General features: G+C 34.8%; 1 protein-coding gene across 3 annotated transcripts in view; it reads left to right on the forward strand.

Annotated features, from left to right (window-relative positions):
• DACH2 (dachshund family transcription factor 2) overlaps nucleotides 1-18,404 on the forward strand; it is a 647,327-nt gene that overhangs the window by 391,072 nt on the left and 237,851 nt on the right. For all 3 annotated transcript variants that reach the window (XM_019659904.1, XM_019659905.1, XM_019659903.1), the window contains one exon: nucleotides 13,852-13,983. In XM_019659904.1, coding sequence (XP_019515449.1) covers nucleotides 13,852-13,983 — 132 coding nt within the window. The remainder of the gene's footprint in view (nucleotides 1-13,851; nucleotides 13,984-18,404) is intronic.

Below are 18,404 nucleotides of genomic sequence, written 5' to 3' on the forward strand. Positions count from 1 at the left end.
CTATCTAAAATATTCTTTGGAAAATTACTGTTGTGTTTGAAATTACCGGTAGTAGGAATTCAAACTAAAATGTAAAGCACACTTTATCTATACAATCTGATTATTTCATATGGAACTTTCTGAAGTTCTTATACTCCCAATTCAATTAACACCAGACAGAGCAGCTATTTGTTTTAAAATGTGTCAGTCTTACTTGAGATACATGGCGATTGTTTAAAAAAAAGGTATATCTAACTAAACTAAGATCTCATGTTCTTTTTTAAAAAGTAGAGAGTAATAACAGGTTAAGAGGAAGTTGAATTTGATAGAGTTGAAGAGGTTTCATTACTAGGATCACCAGGAGGAGGATTGGTGTCATGGATCACCTTGAAATTATACCTTTGACTCAGGAAAGTCCATGATTTATGCCAATCTGGTTGTGCAAATTACTAGTCTTTATGGAAACATAGCCTTCCAACAGTATCAAAGACCTAGCAGGATAACATAGGAAAAGGGACAAATCAGCTGAAATGAAAGAAAGTAACCAGAGCGTAGTTGGGTGAATTAGAATCTGTTCTCATCTTATTGGCTCTAAACATACTGTCTTATTAACAGGAACAATAGCCATGGGAATTCATAAAGCTACAGAAGATAGAGTTCCTTGTGTCACCATCAAGGTGGTGTAGTGTTCTTAATATTGTGCTGGGCCATTCCATCATCTGTCTTTCAGCTGTGTATGTTTGTTTAGCTATAGCAGTTTTGAGGTCAGACATATTATTACCAAAATGTTTGGAATTGTGAGTGAAAAAAAGGTTAGGAAAGAGATCAACTTCTTTATGGCTTTTGTTTCATTCGATCCATTTGAGTTAGTGTGCCCCTTTAGCAACCTTAAGCCATTGTGGCAAGTAGAAAAAAATGGTGTGTATGTCTTTCTGAATTTATGGTTAATAGGACTGTGACAGAATTCAGGAAACCAGAAAGAATTTCCCATCTTATAAATTACCCATTAGATCCCAGCTCCATGCAGAATCCTTTTTATCATGTGTATGTGTGTGTGTGTGTGTGTGTGTGTGTGTATCTCCTCTATTAATAGTCTGGCCTAATTATTTAATTTAGAATTATTTTCTACCCAAGCACTAACTCATCAGATAATGACAGTTTTGAGCAAGATAGGTAAGAATCAGAATTCTACTTTGCACCTCTCTATTCTACTGGGCCATGATAAAATACTGGATGCCTGTAGTTCAAACATGTCATCTTAGTGTCTTAAATGAGGATAAATTCTTCACAGCATTTTTAGGAGAAAATCTTGCCCACTAAATATTTTGTTTTTAGTGTTGGATGGCAGTATCTCATACTTTCTTAAGCCCTGCCTATCCTGGGAGTGATACTGCTCTCAGAAGAAAGGCTATTTAACTAAAACTTCATATGATATAGAATTCTTAGCCATGTCACCCTGACAGTTAGGTTTTCCTGGTCGTAGAAATTTAAAGAATGTAGTTTTAATATAGAAATAACAAGACCAAAGAACTTTTATTATATTTGATTATTAAAAAGGCAATAGACTGGTGAATTTCAAAAGTGATGAAAGTGTTGAGTTAACACACTGCACTTTATGAGGCAAAGTAATGTAAGCTTTGAAAAATAATCTTGCCAGATACCTCATGTGCATTGAAGATCCAAGAATAAGAGCCAGGTTCTCATGGTATCTATTTATTCTCCTTTGTAACTCATATAACAGATGTTCACGTTGTTGGTTGCAGATAGTTTCAAGTAATTATAGAATCTGATAGCTAATAGAGATATAGTTTTCAATATTTATATCTCAACGCATATAGAAACATATACATATAATAATAATAATAATTATTATTATTATTATTATTATTATTATTATTAGTGTGAGCATAATTAAGACTTTCTCCCTTATCTCTTGTTCTCTGATGGTTTAGAATTAATCTATTAAAAGTTTTAGATTTAAAAGAATTAGCATTCACATTTCCTTAAATATACAAATGGAAGCCTCTGAGATGTGACCATAAGTTTATTCATACATTTATATCAATACACCTCTGGTTACCTTCACATACTCCTTAAATTGAGGATAAAACAAGTTCTGTTGCAAACATTTTCACATAATGACATTCAATATAACATATTGCTTTGCTTTCTAAAACAGATGCTTGGTGTATAGCTTCAGAAAGCATAAATTGATGATAAAAACAAAACAAAACAAAACAAAAAACCACACCATTAGACAGTGTAAGAGTGAAACAAAGGCAGAACTATTGGCACTTTCAGTGATGAGTGACCCATCTGTCTGTCCACTTCTCACATTTGTTGTTATGTCTTGGCAGGAATTTCAGGCAGAATGTGAGTGTAAAGAGAATGCAAAATAGACCTACGACTAGAAAATAATATAAAATTACTAGTGTTGGGGAGGTAACCCTTTTTTCTTCCTCTTGGTGGCACCCCTTCATAACACCCATTAGTTACCCTTCAGTCATTCACTGGGCAGTACCATGTACCCACTACTATATCAGGCACCAAGGAATGCAAACGTTAAGAATAATACATAGTTTATTCCATTAAGCTTTCAGTCTAGGTAAGGGAGACATACTTAACATATAAAATTAATTAATGACAAGTCAATAAGTGGTTATCTTGGAAGTACTGTATTCCATGTGGACTCATTGAAAGTTAACATTTGAATGAACTTTATTTTTTTAAAGACAGCATTTTTAGAGCAGTTTTAGGTTTATAGTAAAATGGACAGGAAGCTACAGAGATTTCTGATATACCCCCTACCTCTACACATGCATAGCCTCCTCCATTATCAATATCACTCAGCAGAATGATATATTTGTTACCAAGAATGAACCTGCATTGACACATCATTATCACCCAAAGTCTGTAGTATACCTTAAGGTTCACTCTTGGTGTTGTACATTCTATGGGGTTAAGCATATGTATAATGAATGACATACATCCATCATTACAATATTACACCATATTTTCTCTGCCCCAAAATACTGTGCTCTGCCTAGCCATCTCTCTGCTAACCCATCCCTGGCAACCAATGATAGTTTTATTGTTTCCATAGTTTTGCCTTTTGCATAATGTCATATAGTTGGAATCATACTGTATGTAGCATTTTTAAGGTTGGCTTCTTTCACCCAGTAAAATGCATTTAAGGTTCCTCCAGGTCTTTTCATGACTTGTTAGCTCATTTCTTTTTTTTTTTTTAAGATTTTTATTGGGGTATTGGGGGAAGGGGAACAGATAAGTTGCTGTCGTTTTGTTCTTCAGTCTAGTTGTGGAGGATGTTGCTTCACTGGCCCAAGTTGGCACCATCATTGCGCTCTTCCTGCCGTCGCCGGCAACTCATGGCAGCCCAGCTCCAGGTTGAGCTGTTGTTCAGCATCTTAGCTGTAGAGGGCAGTGTCACTGGCCCTCATATGTGGGATCTGAAATGGGGCCCTCTGGCATCCCAAGGCAGTTCTTAACCATCGCGCCACTCGGCCAGCCTGCTCATTTCTTTTTAGTGCTGAGTAATATTCCTTTGTCTAGATGTACCACAGTTGACTTATTTATTCAGCTACTGAAGGATATCTTGATTGTTTCCTTGAACCTCATTTTGAAGACAAGAAAATTGATTCTAAGAGGGGAAAAATGACTCAGATATGTATACAACTTGCTATAAATAAATCCTCTTTTAATATCTAGCTCTTCTGGTTGTTCTTGCAGTATTCTTTACATTATAATTTGGTCCAGACTAGCACTATCCTTGGAATCTTCCCAGGTCCTTCCGGATGTTATGCATTATATGTTTGGTTATCATAAATATGCAGATAATTCTAAAAATACAAAGGTTTGACCAATCAACATTTCTAGTTGTTTTGTAGGCTATTTTTGTTATCATTTAATTAGTATGTAAATTTTTAGAAGGCAAAATGTGATAATGTTGAATAAAAACAACAAAGAATCATGGTAGTAGCTCTATCGGACAGTGTTTGAGAACTACTATCCAGAAGAGTGGAGAACTGATTGCATAGTTGAATCTCTGGCATTTATATGGCATATCCAAGAGAGGACCAGTTATTTAAAAGCCAGGATTGACAATGATCTTCAGGAAGCCAATTGGCTTTCTAGAAGATGGTTTGTTATTGATATTTAATATTCTCTTAGTGGCAGTTTTCACAAAAACAAAATACATTTACATTTTCATTAACTGCTACACAGAAGTTAGCATTATGGCTAACTTCTTTTTTTTCGAAAAAGCAGAAGGAATACGAGTTTTATAGCTACAGTGAACAGAACAAACAATATGGAGACAATGAAATTCCACAGGAATATCCAATCACTTTTTTGTATTAATATCCTCAGTGAGAAGTCTTAAAGTATATCCTCTGAAATATCTGAATTTCTGAAATGCATAATTCAAAACTATATTTAGTAAGTTGAATTTCCTTTCTAATCTGGATGCTATCTTAAGGCAAACTTGATTTTTGTTATATATTTGAACTTAGCTAGGTTTTTCTATCTTTCTCTCCTATTAATGTTGTTAATGCTTATTTACTCCCTCATTTTTATTTATTGGTGATACCTGCCTCAGAAAAATACCAAATCACCCAAATGTAGGTTTCACTTTGACAGATTACAGTTATTATTGATTTGTAAATCAAAACTGAGTTCAGCTAAAGGATCAGTAGTTTTTTCAGCTTTCTTCTAAGTGATTCTTCTTTATGGTTGTCTGCTTCTATAAAATTATAGTTCAGATACTATGTATTTTATTGTATATATTCTTGTTGGAACCATTGTTACAGTCAAGCAAATTTCAAAATATAACTTCTGTTAACATGTTTAAACCAAAACTTAAATTTTGAGCAACTATGGAAGAAAAAAAAAAGCCACTAATTTGGCAGTATACCAGATGCTAATAATCTTGTCCTTTTATATTCTTATTATCAGATTTTGATTATTTAGGATTACTGACTTGACAAATTATGTTCTCTTTTGTTGTGATAAAATCTACATAGCATAAAATTTACCATTTTAATCATTTTTAATATACAGTTCAGTAGCATTAAGTACAGTCCCATTGTTGTGTGACCATCACCAAAAATATGGAACACTTTACAAATTTGCATTTTATCCTTACCCAGGGGCCATGGTAATTTTCTTTATATTGTTCTAATTCTAGCATATGTGCTACTGAAGCAAACACCTACATATGTTTCTTAAAGTATCCAGAATCATTTTTTTAGACTAAAAAAAGGGTAAAATCAGTTGAATAGTAAAATAGTATTCAAACTCATTTTCTTAGGTGAACTGTTGCCCTTTAAATTTTTCTCTTGCTTATTGAAATTGATTGATATCTAAGAGGCTACACTTTATAGACGATCAGGAAGGTATCTTATCTAGTGGGTTGGTTTCTTTGAAGGAATCCTGCACTTGAGGATGGAAGGGCTGTGGAAGGAGACTGCTGTTACTGTTCTTAGATTCCTGTATTCCTGAGCCAGCTAGACATTGGGGCAGTTACTCTTGTCCTAATGTCAGAAATTTGAGGTGTTTTGTCACCCATAATCTATATCTAATGCACACTCTGTCCTAGACTTACAGTGATATTTGCTGGATTTGCCACTGTCATTTAAAAATCATAGACCAGTGGGAAGTCAGGGCTGCAAGGCCTTAAAAATTATCTTGACACATCTAGTATCACTCAATAAAATGCTCAAAATGGTACCTAGGGAAGTGTATAACCTATTAGAATGTTTATGTAATATTAGAAGAGTTATATAGCTCACACGTTCATAAATAAGAAATGATCTTTTGAGAGATACCAGCAAGATAATTAATAATTCTCTCGGTGATTATGCTTAAAAAGCTGGGACATTTTCAATTTAAAATGATATCAACAAAGACAAATATAACTGATGATTACTCAATGAGACAGTAGTTAACTTTGTGTAAACAGTGTATATGTATAGCTTAAATTCAAATAAAGGAAAAAAGAACGTCCAAGTTGTTGAAATTAATCTTGCATCCAAGTTAAAAAAGAAATATTTACAGCAACACTTCTCAAAATGTGTTCCATGGAGTATTAGTGTCTTTAGAGCCATTAATAGGTATTCCATGAAAAAGAGTTTCATTATCCAATAAGTTTAGAACATGTAGTGTACTCTATGCCTCTTTAGAAATATCATAATAAATGTTAGCATATTATAAGCTTTGAAAAAATCTGCAGTACAGAAACCTGGAGTCAAAGTACCTGGGTTTAAATCCCAACTTCAAGGTTTATTAGCTATGTGACATTAGATACTTTATTCAGCTTCTGTGACTCAATTTCCTTATCTGAAAAATGGGAATAGTAATAGTACTTCCCTCTTAAGTTTTTTGTAAATATTAAATAGGTAAATATGTACAAAACTTACAACAGCATATGGCATATAATAAGTGCCATATTAGGTTTGTTATTTTCTATCAAAATTTTGCCTAAATTGGACATGGAGCTCTCTTACTCCACCCCCTTTTTTAAAACAAACTCTCTTTTAACATTTTGTAGAATAAGTATTCAAATGGAACATAATTTGGAAAATGTTGATATATGACAAGTTCAATATGGTGCTTCTCTCTTGCTTTTCATCTTTCAATGGTAGGTGTAATAGGAGCATTTGAAGAGTTTATTATTAGAATTTCAAACTTTTAAATGCCTATTAAGCATTTTCAGAAGTGCCTACAGGAAAATAAACAGTTGCTTAGCAACCTGGAATTTTGTTAGGTGCTTCAGGCGACAGGACAGCAGTTTGCTCAAAGCAGTGTCCAACCTTCTTCTAGGTTCCTGGTTTAGTTGTGCTCTCTATTATGCTGTGCTGCTTGGCATGCCAACCCTTACTAATTGTCATTTTGCCATTTCTGGCTGCACACTGAATGGCAAATTCATTGACTTACTGTACATCCTCCAATCTGTTGTTTTTGTAGGACAAACTGAGCTTTTGCAAAGACCGAGTGCATCCTCTCCTCATGTCTGTCTATAATTCAACAAAGTGTGCAAAATATCCATGCCAACATAGTAGATTTCTAGTGCCTTCTAGAAAGCCATCATTTGATGGCTTTGCTGATGTCGAGCCAAATGCACTCGCTGTCTACTGTTTTGAGAACTTCCCATAGCTGTGTTTTCCACCTTTCCCTCTATAGAGCTGAGTAATTTTAAATGTTGTATGTGTCCCTGAATGGGGATTCCTAAGAATCACTGTAATATTTGCTCTTCATTCAAGTGGCCTATAACTACCTGCATGTAGCATCTCTGCTCTTTCATTCTTCACTCTTATATCCTTATGGTTTTTCCCTTCGTTGCATTCTGAATCTTTTAGAGTTGTAGTGTTTTTCTGAATAACAGAGTTCTGAGCATAAGCATCTCCTGAAAATGAGCCTGAATACTACCTCTGTTTAGAAAGATTTACATCTTCCCAGTTGATTTATAGGAAATTTCAAAACTGTTTCCACTAAATTCAATGTGGTATATCACATTAATATTTCATACCACCAGATGTTTCATTATTCATGTTTTAGCACATCCTACTTGACCCAAAGTAGCTTTGAATGCAAATAACAAACAAGCCAACACACAGTACTTGACTGCCAGAGTGAAATAATAACATGGCACATCTAAACAGCTTTTCATTTTTGGAAGGATATTATTAATATAACCCATTTGACTGTTAAATTAATTAAATGCTATTTTAAAATATATATAACCATATTGCAGTGAATCAACTCATCATTTCATGTAATTAATTCTAAACCTCAAGATTTGGTTACTCATAGCTCTCCTTTAGTTAATTTACTTTTTCAGTTTTCACATAAAAACTTTCAAACTGATATAAAAGGATGGATACAATATAACCAATCAGGAAACTATAAAATTGCTTTAATATTTATTCAAATCACTGTTGTGAACCAAAATTCACTATTTTTTTTTGTTTTTTCTCTAGTAAATTTTACAAAAAACCATGGATTCCCTCCCACCCCACACTTCTGTTTTGAGGACTATAGATCACATAAAGTTTCTAAGTCTAGACTTGCTTACTAGTGACAAAAGAGTGCAAGAAAAAGTTTGCTTTAGACCATACATGGATAATGCAAAACCAATGGTTTCAGAAAACTATATGGTACAAAGTAAATCTCAAGTCACATTTACTGCTTCATACAAGACTGTAAAGACCCTTTAGTCCCACTCATTCATTTTACATATGAATAACCTGAAGCCCTGAGAATTTAGATGACACACTTCTCCCTTCTTCTGGTCAGTGACTTGTAACATATCTCTGCAGATCCATTTTGGAAAATTTTAAATAAATTAAAATTAAGATTAAGAAGGTGGGAACTATTTTTATTTATTTTCAAAAGAAGGTGGGTTCTAGTGCACAAAACACTCAGGGTAAGAGTGAAGAGACATGAGTTCTCATCCTAGCCCTACCATTGACTGGCTGCCTTATAATAAGCCTCTCACTTTTCCTCCCTGGGACGCTGTTTTTCATTCATAAAATGGAGGGGGTGGTTTAGACATTCATTACATTTCTTGTATCTCTTAAGAACTTTTCTCACCACTCTAAGTCTGAAGTTGGAGCTTGTATACTTACCAACAATAACAGTAAATCACACACACATACATGGGCACATGCACACCCTCATCAAATCATGATATGTTGGGCATTTTCATATTGTTATGTTGAATTTTAGATTAGGAAGTGGGTGTTGATTCTATAAGGGATGTACATTATGACTTGGTCAATAACTATAGTAACTAGACACTGAGCCAATCATGAAATTGGGTGAATAAGAATGGAAGGTGCTGAGATTACAGAGTTAAGTGCCAAATATCAGAAAGTGCAAGAAGTGAGTGCTTTCCTAGTAACACTGAGTCTCTGCCTTTCCAAATCGATTTCAGTCAGTTAAATATCTATAATTTGAACATAATGTAAAAGTTACTATTTGCAGATTCAGTGACTGAAAAAGATAATTTACATTTCTAGGTGTTTATGTAGATGTTTACCTATAATTGTAACCCTTTCACTTTTAAAAGTGTCTTTTCATTCTCATTAAACTTACCACTTTCTGCTTGTCTAATGCATGCTGAAAATCTCATTCCCAAATAAATCTTAACTCAGCAGTTCCTAAATCAGCATGCTCTTTTTGTGTGCTCTTCCAGGGCTGCAATTTGAGAGCTCAGTGCCGAGAGGTGATTTGCTGTTTTAAATCCATCAGTGTTACACTGAGCAGCATCCTGAGGTTAAGAATTTAGCCGAACCTTTGAATACATGGATAAATTGCTAATGAAAGATCAAATAAATCATAAGATCATTAACACTGTTTTCCATTTGCTTGATGGTGGTTTTACCTGAAGACATAGAGATTCAGGTTCTGCACTGAGGACTGAACAAATAGGATTTAAGGTTTCATAAGTTTAAAGTCACAGCAATATGCACCATGAGGCAATACCAAATATGAGTTAGAGACTAAGCCTCTAAACTTTGAAGCAAATGTAAGGAGATATAGAAAGACAACGAAAAATATGAGACTGTATGTGATAGGGGGATCATCACATCCCTTTAGAGATTTTCATTAACTCATGTTTGAACTACTTCAGTACTTCATTACATCTAGGTCCCATCAGGAAACTTGGATTTTGCTCCATATCTTCCCTAAATAACTGACCTATGACAGGTCATGATGAAACACTTCCTTTATCTTCAAAATGAAGAGATTGAACTAGATGGCCCCTAAATATCTTTGTAGTACTTTTATACTGTGGTTCTTTACTACCTTAAAATTACTTTCTGAATTTGCTCACTGACTTTTTCTTCAATGATATAATATAGATAGCAATTGCTTAAGATAATGTATAGATATTGGAACTTATCATCTTTTCTCTGAATTTTAAAAATATAAGGGGACTCTTGGTCATTCACTTGCTTGAGTACCATTTTATGAGATACACATTTTACCTGGGATTTCTGGTCTATAAGATATTTTGTCGACTTTTATTTTTCTTAAAGTAAGAACCCATATTTTGTTCATGAAAATCCACTATTTACACTACCAGTAATGAAACAACTAGTAATTCAATAGTTATCATAGTCAATATCCAGTTCTGGATTGCTAGTCAAGAGGAGCTGATGTAAACTCTGGAGACTTTTCTTGATACATTTTTTATTATGAGGCACTCAGCCCTGGCAGTCCTAAACAGGGTCCCTTTGTTTAAATTATTACCATCATATTGTTGGCCCATTTGGAGGGTTGGAATTCAGTAAAGCTAAATATGCTAGAAAATGTACAAATGTATATCATCTGTTCAAAGAAAAAAGCAATTTTCTTTCAGGTCCTTTCCTTGCCATGATTCATAGACAAGCTAATATGGTTAAAGTGTTTGCTTCATTTTGAGTGTTCCATGCATTGTGAAGACTACAGAGTGGCAAAATTGAAAGTTAATGATTCTCCCAAGCACACAGTTAGATGCTGTAGGCTGTACATACTTCCCCTTACACCTTTGATAAGGATTCACCCTGCCTCTTAGAATCAGAATATTCTAATAGTGGCAGTTATGAGTTATGTTTTCTTTTTGCAACAACCAATATATGCCTTCTTTTCCTTGACTTGCATTTTCATAACAGAATGGATTTCACTGAATTCTGAAATACTGTTTTAAATGTGCCATATTTTTTTTATTTATTGTTTTTTATTTTGCTCATGGCACCTACACACCTGTAAATAGACAGGGATAAGGATTTCACCACTATCTAAAAATAATGAAGTTGAAAATCTCTGGTGCTCAAGGTGCCCAGAGGACAAGGAAAGAAGTGGTGGAGATCTATAAGCTATGAGAGATTAGTAATGTTCAAGCATGTGGCTGTAGACTTTTCCCAGGAAGACTGGGAATGCAGAACTACAGCAACCTGATCCCAGTGGGATGTTCCATTTCTAAGCGAGATATTATTTCCTTATTGGAAGAAGGGAAAGAGCCCTGGATGTTACAGAAGGTCTTAGCCTATCATATTTTGAAAACCTACAGAGTTTGGATTATTTTATAGACAAATATAAAATACCAAAACAAATTTTAAAAAGATGTAGGATGCCAAAGTAGAAAAATGGGAAAATTTTGCACAAGAGAATGTCACAGATCGACTGTGATTCTGCTCCACATATCTTCTGCATTTCCAGATCCAGGCTGAAGAAAAGTAACCCTATTTTGAACATGCTGTTCTAATGGCAAGAAGAGAGAGAGCAAGATATGGCAGAAGCATATAATGCCTGTTCAATCTTTGGGTTGTACTTTGCATAAGTATCTCTGTTCTCAAATCATATGTCTGATGAGGAATCTGATCATATGCCTGATGAGGTATCTTATAGCCAAGAATCATATGTACATTTTTCTGCAATTGTCTTTCTAACCAAAGATCTCCTAGATAATAATCTTCCATATCAATGCTGCAGTTGACACTGGGTTGCTTCAATCTTTTGGCTACTGTGAATAATGCTGCTATGAACACAGGTGTACAAGTATCTCTTCAAGTCCCTTCTTTCAATTCATTTGAGTATAACTCAGAGGTGAAATTACTGGATCATATGGTAATTCTATGTTTACATTTTTGAGGAACTGCCATACTGTTTTCCACACTGGCTCTGCCATATACATTCCCATCAACAGTGCACAAGGGTTCCAAATTCTCTATGTCCTTGCCTTCACTTGTTTTCTCTTTTTTGATCGTAGCCATCCTAATGGGTGTGAAGTGGCAACTCTTTGTAGTTATGATTTGCATTTCTTTAATGATTAGTGATGTTGAACATTTTTTCATGAGCTATTGGCTATTTGCATATGTTTTTTAGAGAAATGTTCATTCAAGTCCATTGCCCATTTTTGAATAGAGTTGGTTTATTCGTTATTTTTTATTTTTCTGTAATTGGATTGTAGGGATTTTCTATGTATACTAGATAAAGATACCTTATCAGACATATGATTTGTAAACGTTTTTTCTGATTCTGTGAGTTGCCTTTTTACTCTGTTGATAATGTCTTTTGATGCACAAAAATTTTAAATTGTCATGAACTCCAGTTTGTTTATTTTTTTCCTTTGTTGCCTGTACCTTTGGTGTCATATCCAAGAAACCTATACCAAATCCAGTGTCACAAAGCTTTTGTCCTATGTTCTCTTCTGAGGGTTTTATAACTTTTGGCCTTACATTTAGGTCTTGATCCATTTTCAGTTACCTTTAGTATATGGCATTAGATAAGGGATAACTTACCAGCTTTACTCATTCAGATGGAAACTATTAGAAAGAATCAAATGGAAATTCTAGAAGTAAAAAACCCAGGAATAGACATAAAGAATACCTGTGATGGGCTAATGGATACTTTTGACACACCTGAGGAAAGAATCAGTAAACTTTAAGATATAGCAATAGAAACTATGCAAAATGAAACCCAAAGAGAAAAAAAATGGTGAGAAATGTAATAAATATATGCTTTTATGCACAAACATCCCCATTTAATCCACACATTTGGTCTATGAAAAGACAGAAAGGTTGGAGAATGACTGTTGTCTTATCAGCTTAATCAGTTGGTATATTAGTTTCCTATTCCTGCTATAACAAATTACCACTGTTAAAGTAATTAAATGAGAAGACCATTAGATTGAGGTGGCTCTAATGCCCTGGTAGCCTATATAAGCAAACCAAAACCTTAGCCAGAGTCAATTCCTATGAATGCCTCAAGGTCAACCAATTGAAAGTTAGGAATAACCAATCGCAAACAGTCAGCTAGGCTTTCCCAGATAAGGCAACCTCTTAAGTTATAGCCAGAGAATGCCCTTCCACATTGGCTCTACAAAAGCCTTTCCCTTAGCCTGTGTGGGTAGAGAGCGCCTAATCACTTTCAGTTTGGCACTGCCAGACTAAAATTGATGTTTCTTCAAATAAACTTGCAAATTAAAGAAGTAATAATAAAATTTTAAAAATTAATTTGAATTGACTAGATGTTTTGGTGGGCATGTTAGAATATGGGTTGTTCTATTTTTAGTACCAGTTTCCTTATATATTTTTATGGTACTGTCTGATATAAACTTCCTAGGAGAAAGAATTTCAAACTTAAGCACTGATGTTTTTTCTTTGGGTTTTGATCCCTACCTCCTTGTACCATTCATTATAAAGAGTCAAAAACAGTTGTCTTGTATTAATACAAAACAATATAATTATAATACAGAAACTGGCACACTTTCAGAGGTGGCATGCCATGTTTTTATTTATTTGGTCTCTCAGTGTATAAGGATGAAGAGTATGTACAGGTAGAAAGACTACTTGAAGTCTTTTTCTTTCAATCCTTCTCCCTCTCCCTTCTAAGGTGACTCTCAGAGGCCAGAGAGCCCATCCTTCAGCAGAAGCACAAACAAGGATATTCACTAGAAAGTTGTCCCTTATAGCATTTCAGGGTGCTTCCTCTAACAATGTTGTTTAAGATAGAATTTAGTACATGGTAAGTTCTGTCTAAAACAACTGTCCAGAGCTCTTAATAGACACCAGAACACATTAGCAAGAGTTTTGGAATTTCTCAAACAATTTTCATATTACTCTGTTTTCTCTGTGTTTTGAATTGGAAATCTGATCCACATTCAATGCATTTTTAGATATTCAAATAGTCCATTGTAAGATGAAATAATTACAGGAGTTGAAAATTACTTTGTTAAATAATATTATTTATATATTAGACTTGGGCTCACTTTTGGCTTGTGCTGCGCAGCGTAGGCCTGGTAAAGAAATGTATCCATCTTTCAATCACATAAAATGGTCCTCATTTTAAAAGGGATGATTCTGGTTTTAGGTATAACAGCAGCAGCAATGGCTGAGGCGATGAAGCTGCAGAAGATGAAGCTTATGGCTATGAACACTCTTCAGGGAAATGGAAGCCAAAATGGGACTGAATCAGAGCCTGATGATCTTAATTCTAATACAGGTGAGTATCTTCAGGATTCTAAGGCAGATAATTCATTGATTTATTCTGCAATGGGAGAGAGGAGGGCTGAGCAGGGGAGGAGAGAATAATATGTATACTTTGATTGTAAGCAGTTGCTATAGAAGTATGTTTAACCCTACCTCTAACTTGTACATTGAAACTAGAAAACCATTATAGGTCAGAATCTCATTTGAGGAAACACTGACTTATCTTCATTGTTTTGTTGTAGTGGGATTAAATACTTATTTTTATAATGCTAGCAAATGCACCTTCTGCTTGTTAAAGGCTGCCCCATTTCAGTTTCACCCCAGGCTTCTTAATTCCTCTTTCTCTAAATAATTTACCACTGAATGGCAGTTCTGAGAATCCACCTTGGCTGAGCTGCAGTCTCTTCAACTGCAGTACCACCTCCTTAGCTAATTAAAGGTGCTAGTAGACTTGAGGTATTATCTGCTGAGCCTAAAGAAAAGAGGTGGAACAAAGAGGAAACAAGGAAAAAAAATGGAGAAACGGTAAGAGAAAGATGCCTGTATCCCATTGAAATGTCCTCTCCCTTCTAACTACTTGTTTTTACTCCTTTATCCTGTGATAATTACACCTTGGCTTTTTTATAAGACCACCTCTGTATCTCTTTTGGAATTAGATGGGATTATAACTATCAACATGCATAGACAGATAGATAGATAGACAGACAGATAGATAGATAGATAGATAGATAGATAAAGTTAGTTGAATTTTAGTGGGGAATCATAAGGGCCAATCAAAAATGATCTTAGGTGCCATAGATTTACAGTCTAACTGCAGTTAAATTCAATATAATGTGATAGGCAGATCGGTAGTAGCCTTATCTCTCTTCTTTTAGGCTCCTAGAAGTTCAAGAATTATAGGGCCTTGTTTTGGATGGAAAAGCAAAGGGGAATTAAAGAGGGAAGTTACTGAATCAAGTCAGTATGAAAAACTACTGTGACTTTAATACAGTGAAGCTCTCGTCGTTTAAAATGGAAATGTTTATGGTGAATTATAGAATGAGAATTAGTCTTCAGCCAGTGCCCACAGTGGGGAATAATGGAAAAATGAATACTTTTAATGGATTCGTGGTAAGTGGAAGCAACACATAGATAATACTAAAATTAACACTAAGCAAAAGAATAATAACAATAGTAAGAAATTACCAGTTACTATGTACTAACTGTCTCCCATGTTTTTTTCCTTTAGTTCCATTTTCTATTTAGACATTATCTACATATAACATTGTGTAAGTTTATGGTGTACAATATACTGATTTGATACACTTATATATTGCAATGTTATTACCACCATAATGTTACCTAACATCGTCATCACATCACATAATTATCATTTCTTTTTTGTGGTGAGAACATTTAAGATCTAGTCTCTTAGTAACTATCAAGTATATAATATAATATTGTTAACTATAATCACAATGCTATGCATTAGATCCTCAGAATTTATTCATCTGTTTCCCATGGTAATTCATTTAATTCTTATCACATTTTCAGAAAAAAAGGCATATTCAGTACTCCCATTTTGCTGATTAGGAAACAGGTACAAAGTGATTCAGCTTTGTCCATAGCCACAAAGCTAGTAAGTGGCAGAGCTAAGTTTCAATCCCATGTCTGGTTAGATCCAAAATGTTTGCCCTATCCACATTCTTCCGCCTCTTCAATGATGTTTTGTAATAGGAATTTTATTTTATCAAACCCCTTTGAATAAAAGTTGTTTTATGATGAAGATACAGTGATAAACAGTTTCCCAGTTTTAAGACTTCTTAACTCATACTGATTTCTAATCTTACATTGTCTTGGAAGTGACCAACATTTGAGAGGAAACCTGTTGTAAATAAAAAATAATATTTTTACCAATAAATATTAGTGCAAACTCAAGCAATAACTCTGTCATGTTTTTCTCAGTTATACCAGTTTCTGAAAAATACTTCCTCCAAAACTTCTATGTTGTTCCTTTATAATAAGACAACATAAAAACTTTTGAGAGATATACTGGTGACCTAATTTTTAACTGAGTAACTAGGTAGTTTTCCTAGCCAGATATAATCTGGCCTAACTTGATATCCATCATTGTGATAAAATAAAGTATTAGGTTTCCATTTGTGTATGATGTTATACTTGGTGTTATAGAACTGGAATTAGAGTAGTAACCATGCTTGACCATGCAGAAATTACAATTTATCCTTATCTTGATTTCATGATATCATAAAATAATAGTGTGATGATAATAATAATAACAATAATAAATAAATGCAGAAGTCCCTGAGGTTTTTCAAAGTCTCTAAATGAGCAATGTTGCCATGAACATACCTGTACATCAGATCCTGTTACCCAGAGGAATCCCCTAGACTATAACTTCACCCTGTGGGGGAAAAGGAGTGCAGGTTGACTTCAGAAGCCTTTGCCACTGAGGACTGCAGTAGCCCTCACTGCCACCATGGATATCCACAACCTTGCCAGCAAAATACTCTCACAGTCATTGCCACTCGTGATTTCAGGTGATGGCACTGCATAGAGTCAACACTGCTGTTCCCTCACCATCCTTAGATCTGGATTTGCCACTGTAATCCCTACAAACAGAACCACTGCACCCCACCCAACAAATGTATTGGCACCTACCCGAAGGTGGAGATCTTTCCCCACTGAAACGAGTTCATAAACCCTGAAAGAGGTGTTTGCTGCCTCAGATGTACAGACAGCTATGTAAGGCTGCATGGAACACGAAAAATTAAGAAAACTATTACCACCAAAATAACACAATAATTTTCTAATAAATGACCCCAGAGAAATGGAGATCTATGAATTGCCTGAAAAAGAATTCAAAAAAAATTTAAGGAAGCTCAGCAAGCTACAAAACAACACAATTAAATAACTCAATGAAATTAGGAAAATAATACATGAACAAAATGACAAGTTTAACAAAGAGATAGAAACCATCAAAAAGAACCAAGCAGAATTTCTAGAGTTGAAGAGTATAATGAAAGAAATGAAATACACACTAGAGAGCTGCAATAACAACTGAATAAATCAGAAGGAAGAATCCATGAACTTGCATATAGGTCATATGAAATATTCCAGTCAGAAGATAAAGAGGAAAATGAATGAAAAACCAGAAAGAACACCTATGTGATTTATGTTATACCCATAAGACAACAATATGTGCATTTTGGGAGTCCCAGAAGGAGAAAAGGGAGAGAAAGGGAAAGAAATCTCACTTAAAGAAATAATGACTGAAAATTTCCCAAATCTAGTGAGGGAAATTGACATCCAGATGAATGGATTTCAAAAATCTCCAAGTAGGATCAATCCAAAGAAGACTATACTGAGACACATTACAGTCATGTTTTCTTTGATGTAGAGATACATCCTTAGAAATAAATCATTAGGCATTTGTTGTTGTTGTTGTATTAATATCACAGAGTGTCCTTACACAAATGTAGATGTAATAGCCTACTACACATCTAGGCTATATGGTAGCCTATTGCTCCTAGCCTGCAAACCTGTACAGCATGTTACTTTACTGAATGATGTACATAATTATAACACAATGATAAGTATTTGTGTGTGTAAACAAACCTAAACATAGAACAGTAAGAATACAGTTTAAAGGATAAAAAATAGTACACATGTTTAGGACACTTACCATAAATGGAGGTTGCAGGACTAAAAGATAATTTAGGTGGGTCAGTGAATGAGTGGTTAGTGAATGTGAAGGCCTGGGACATTACTGTATTCTAATGCATTGCCTTGTGGCATTAAGAAAGCTATTATGTCACTGGGCAACATGAAGTTTTCAACTCCATTATAACTTATGGGACCACAGTCATATTTGCAGTCCATCATTGACTGAAATGTCATTATGCAGCACATGACTGTATAATCAAATTCTCAAAAGTCAAGGACAGTGAGAGAATTTTGAAGCAGCAAGGGAAAAGTGATTAGTTATACATGAAGAAACCACCATAATGTTATAAGCATATTTATTTACAGAAATTTTGCAAAAATAGAAGAGTGGGAGAATATATTTAAAGTCCTGAAATTAAAAAAAACTGCCAACCAAGAATACTGTAATGGCAAAATTATCTTTTGAAAATGAAGGAGACTCTACTAGTCCTCCCCGACCCCATGGATCATGGCTGATCCCAGCTGGGGCACCCAAGGCTGCTGAGGTGCACAGCTCTGCAACTGGCTGCAGGGGCAGCAGTGGGATTTCAGGGGCTCAGAACCCCATCATCCACCATATCTTCCCATGAGTGTGGTGCCCTGAGACTTAGATGACCTGGTCACAGAGGACATGCCTACCTCCCAAGGAAATCTCCCACCAGGAGAAGCAGGAACAGGACAACAGAAAATAAAATGCTCCAGCACTACGTACTGGAAAGCAAAAGAAAGACC

The sequence above is a fragment of the Hipposideros armiger genome, unplaced genomic scaffold (genome assembly GCF_001890085.2).
Source record: "Hipposideros armiger isolate ML-2016 unplaced genomic scaffold, ASM189008v1 scaffold_306, whole genome shotgun sequence".
NCBI lineage: Eukaryota > Metazoa > Chordata > Mammalia > Chiroptera > Hipposideridae > Hipposideros > Hipposideros armiger.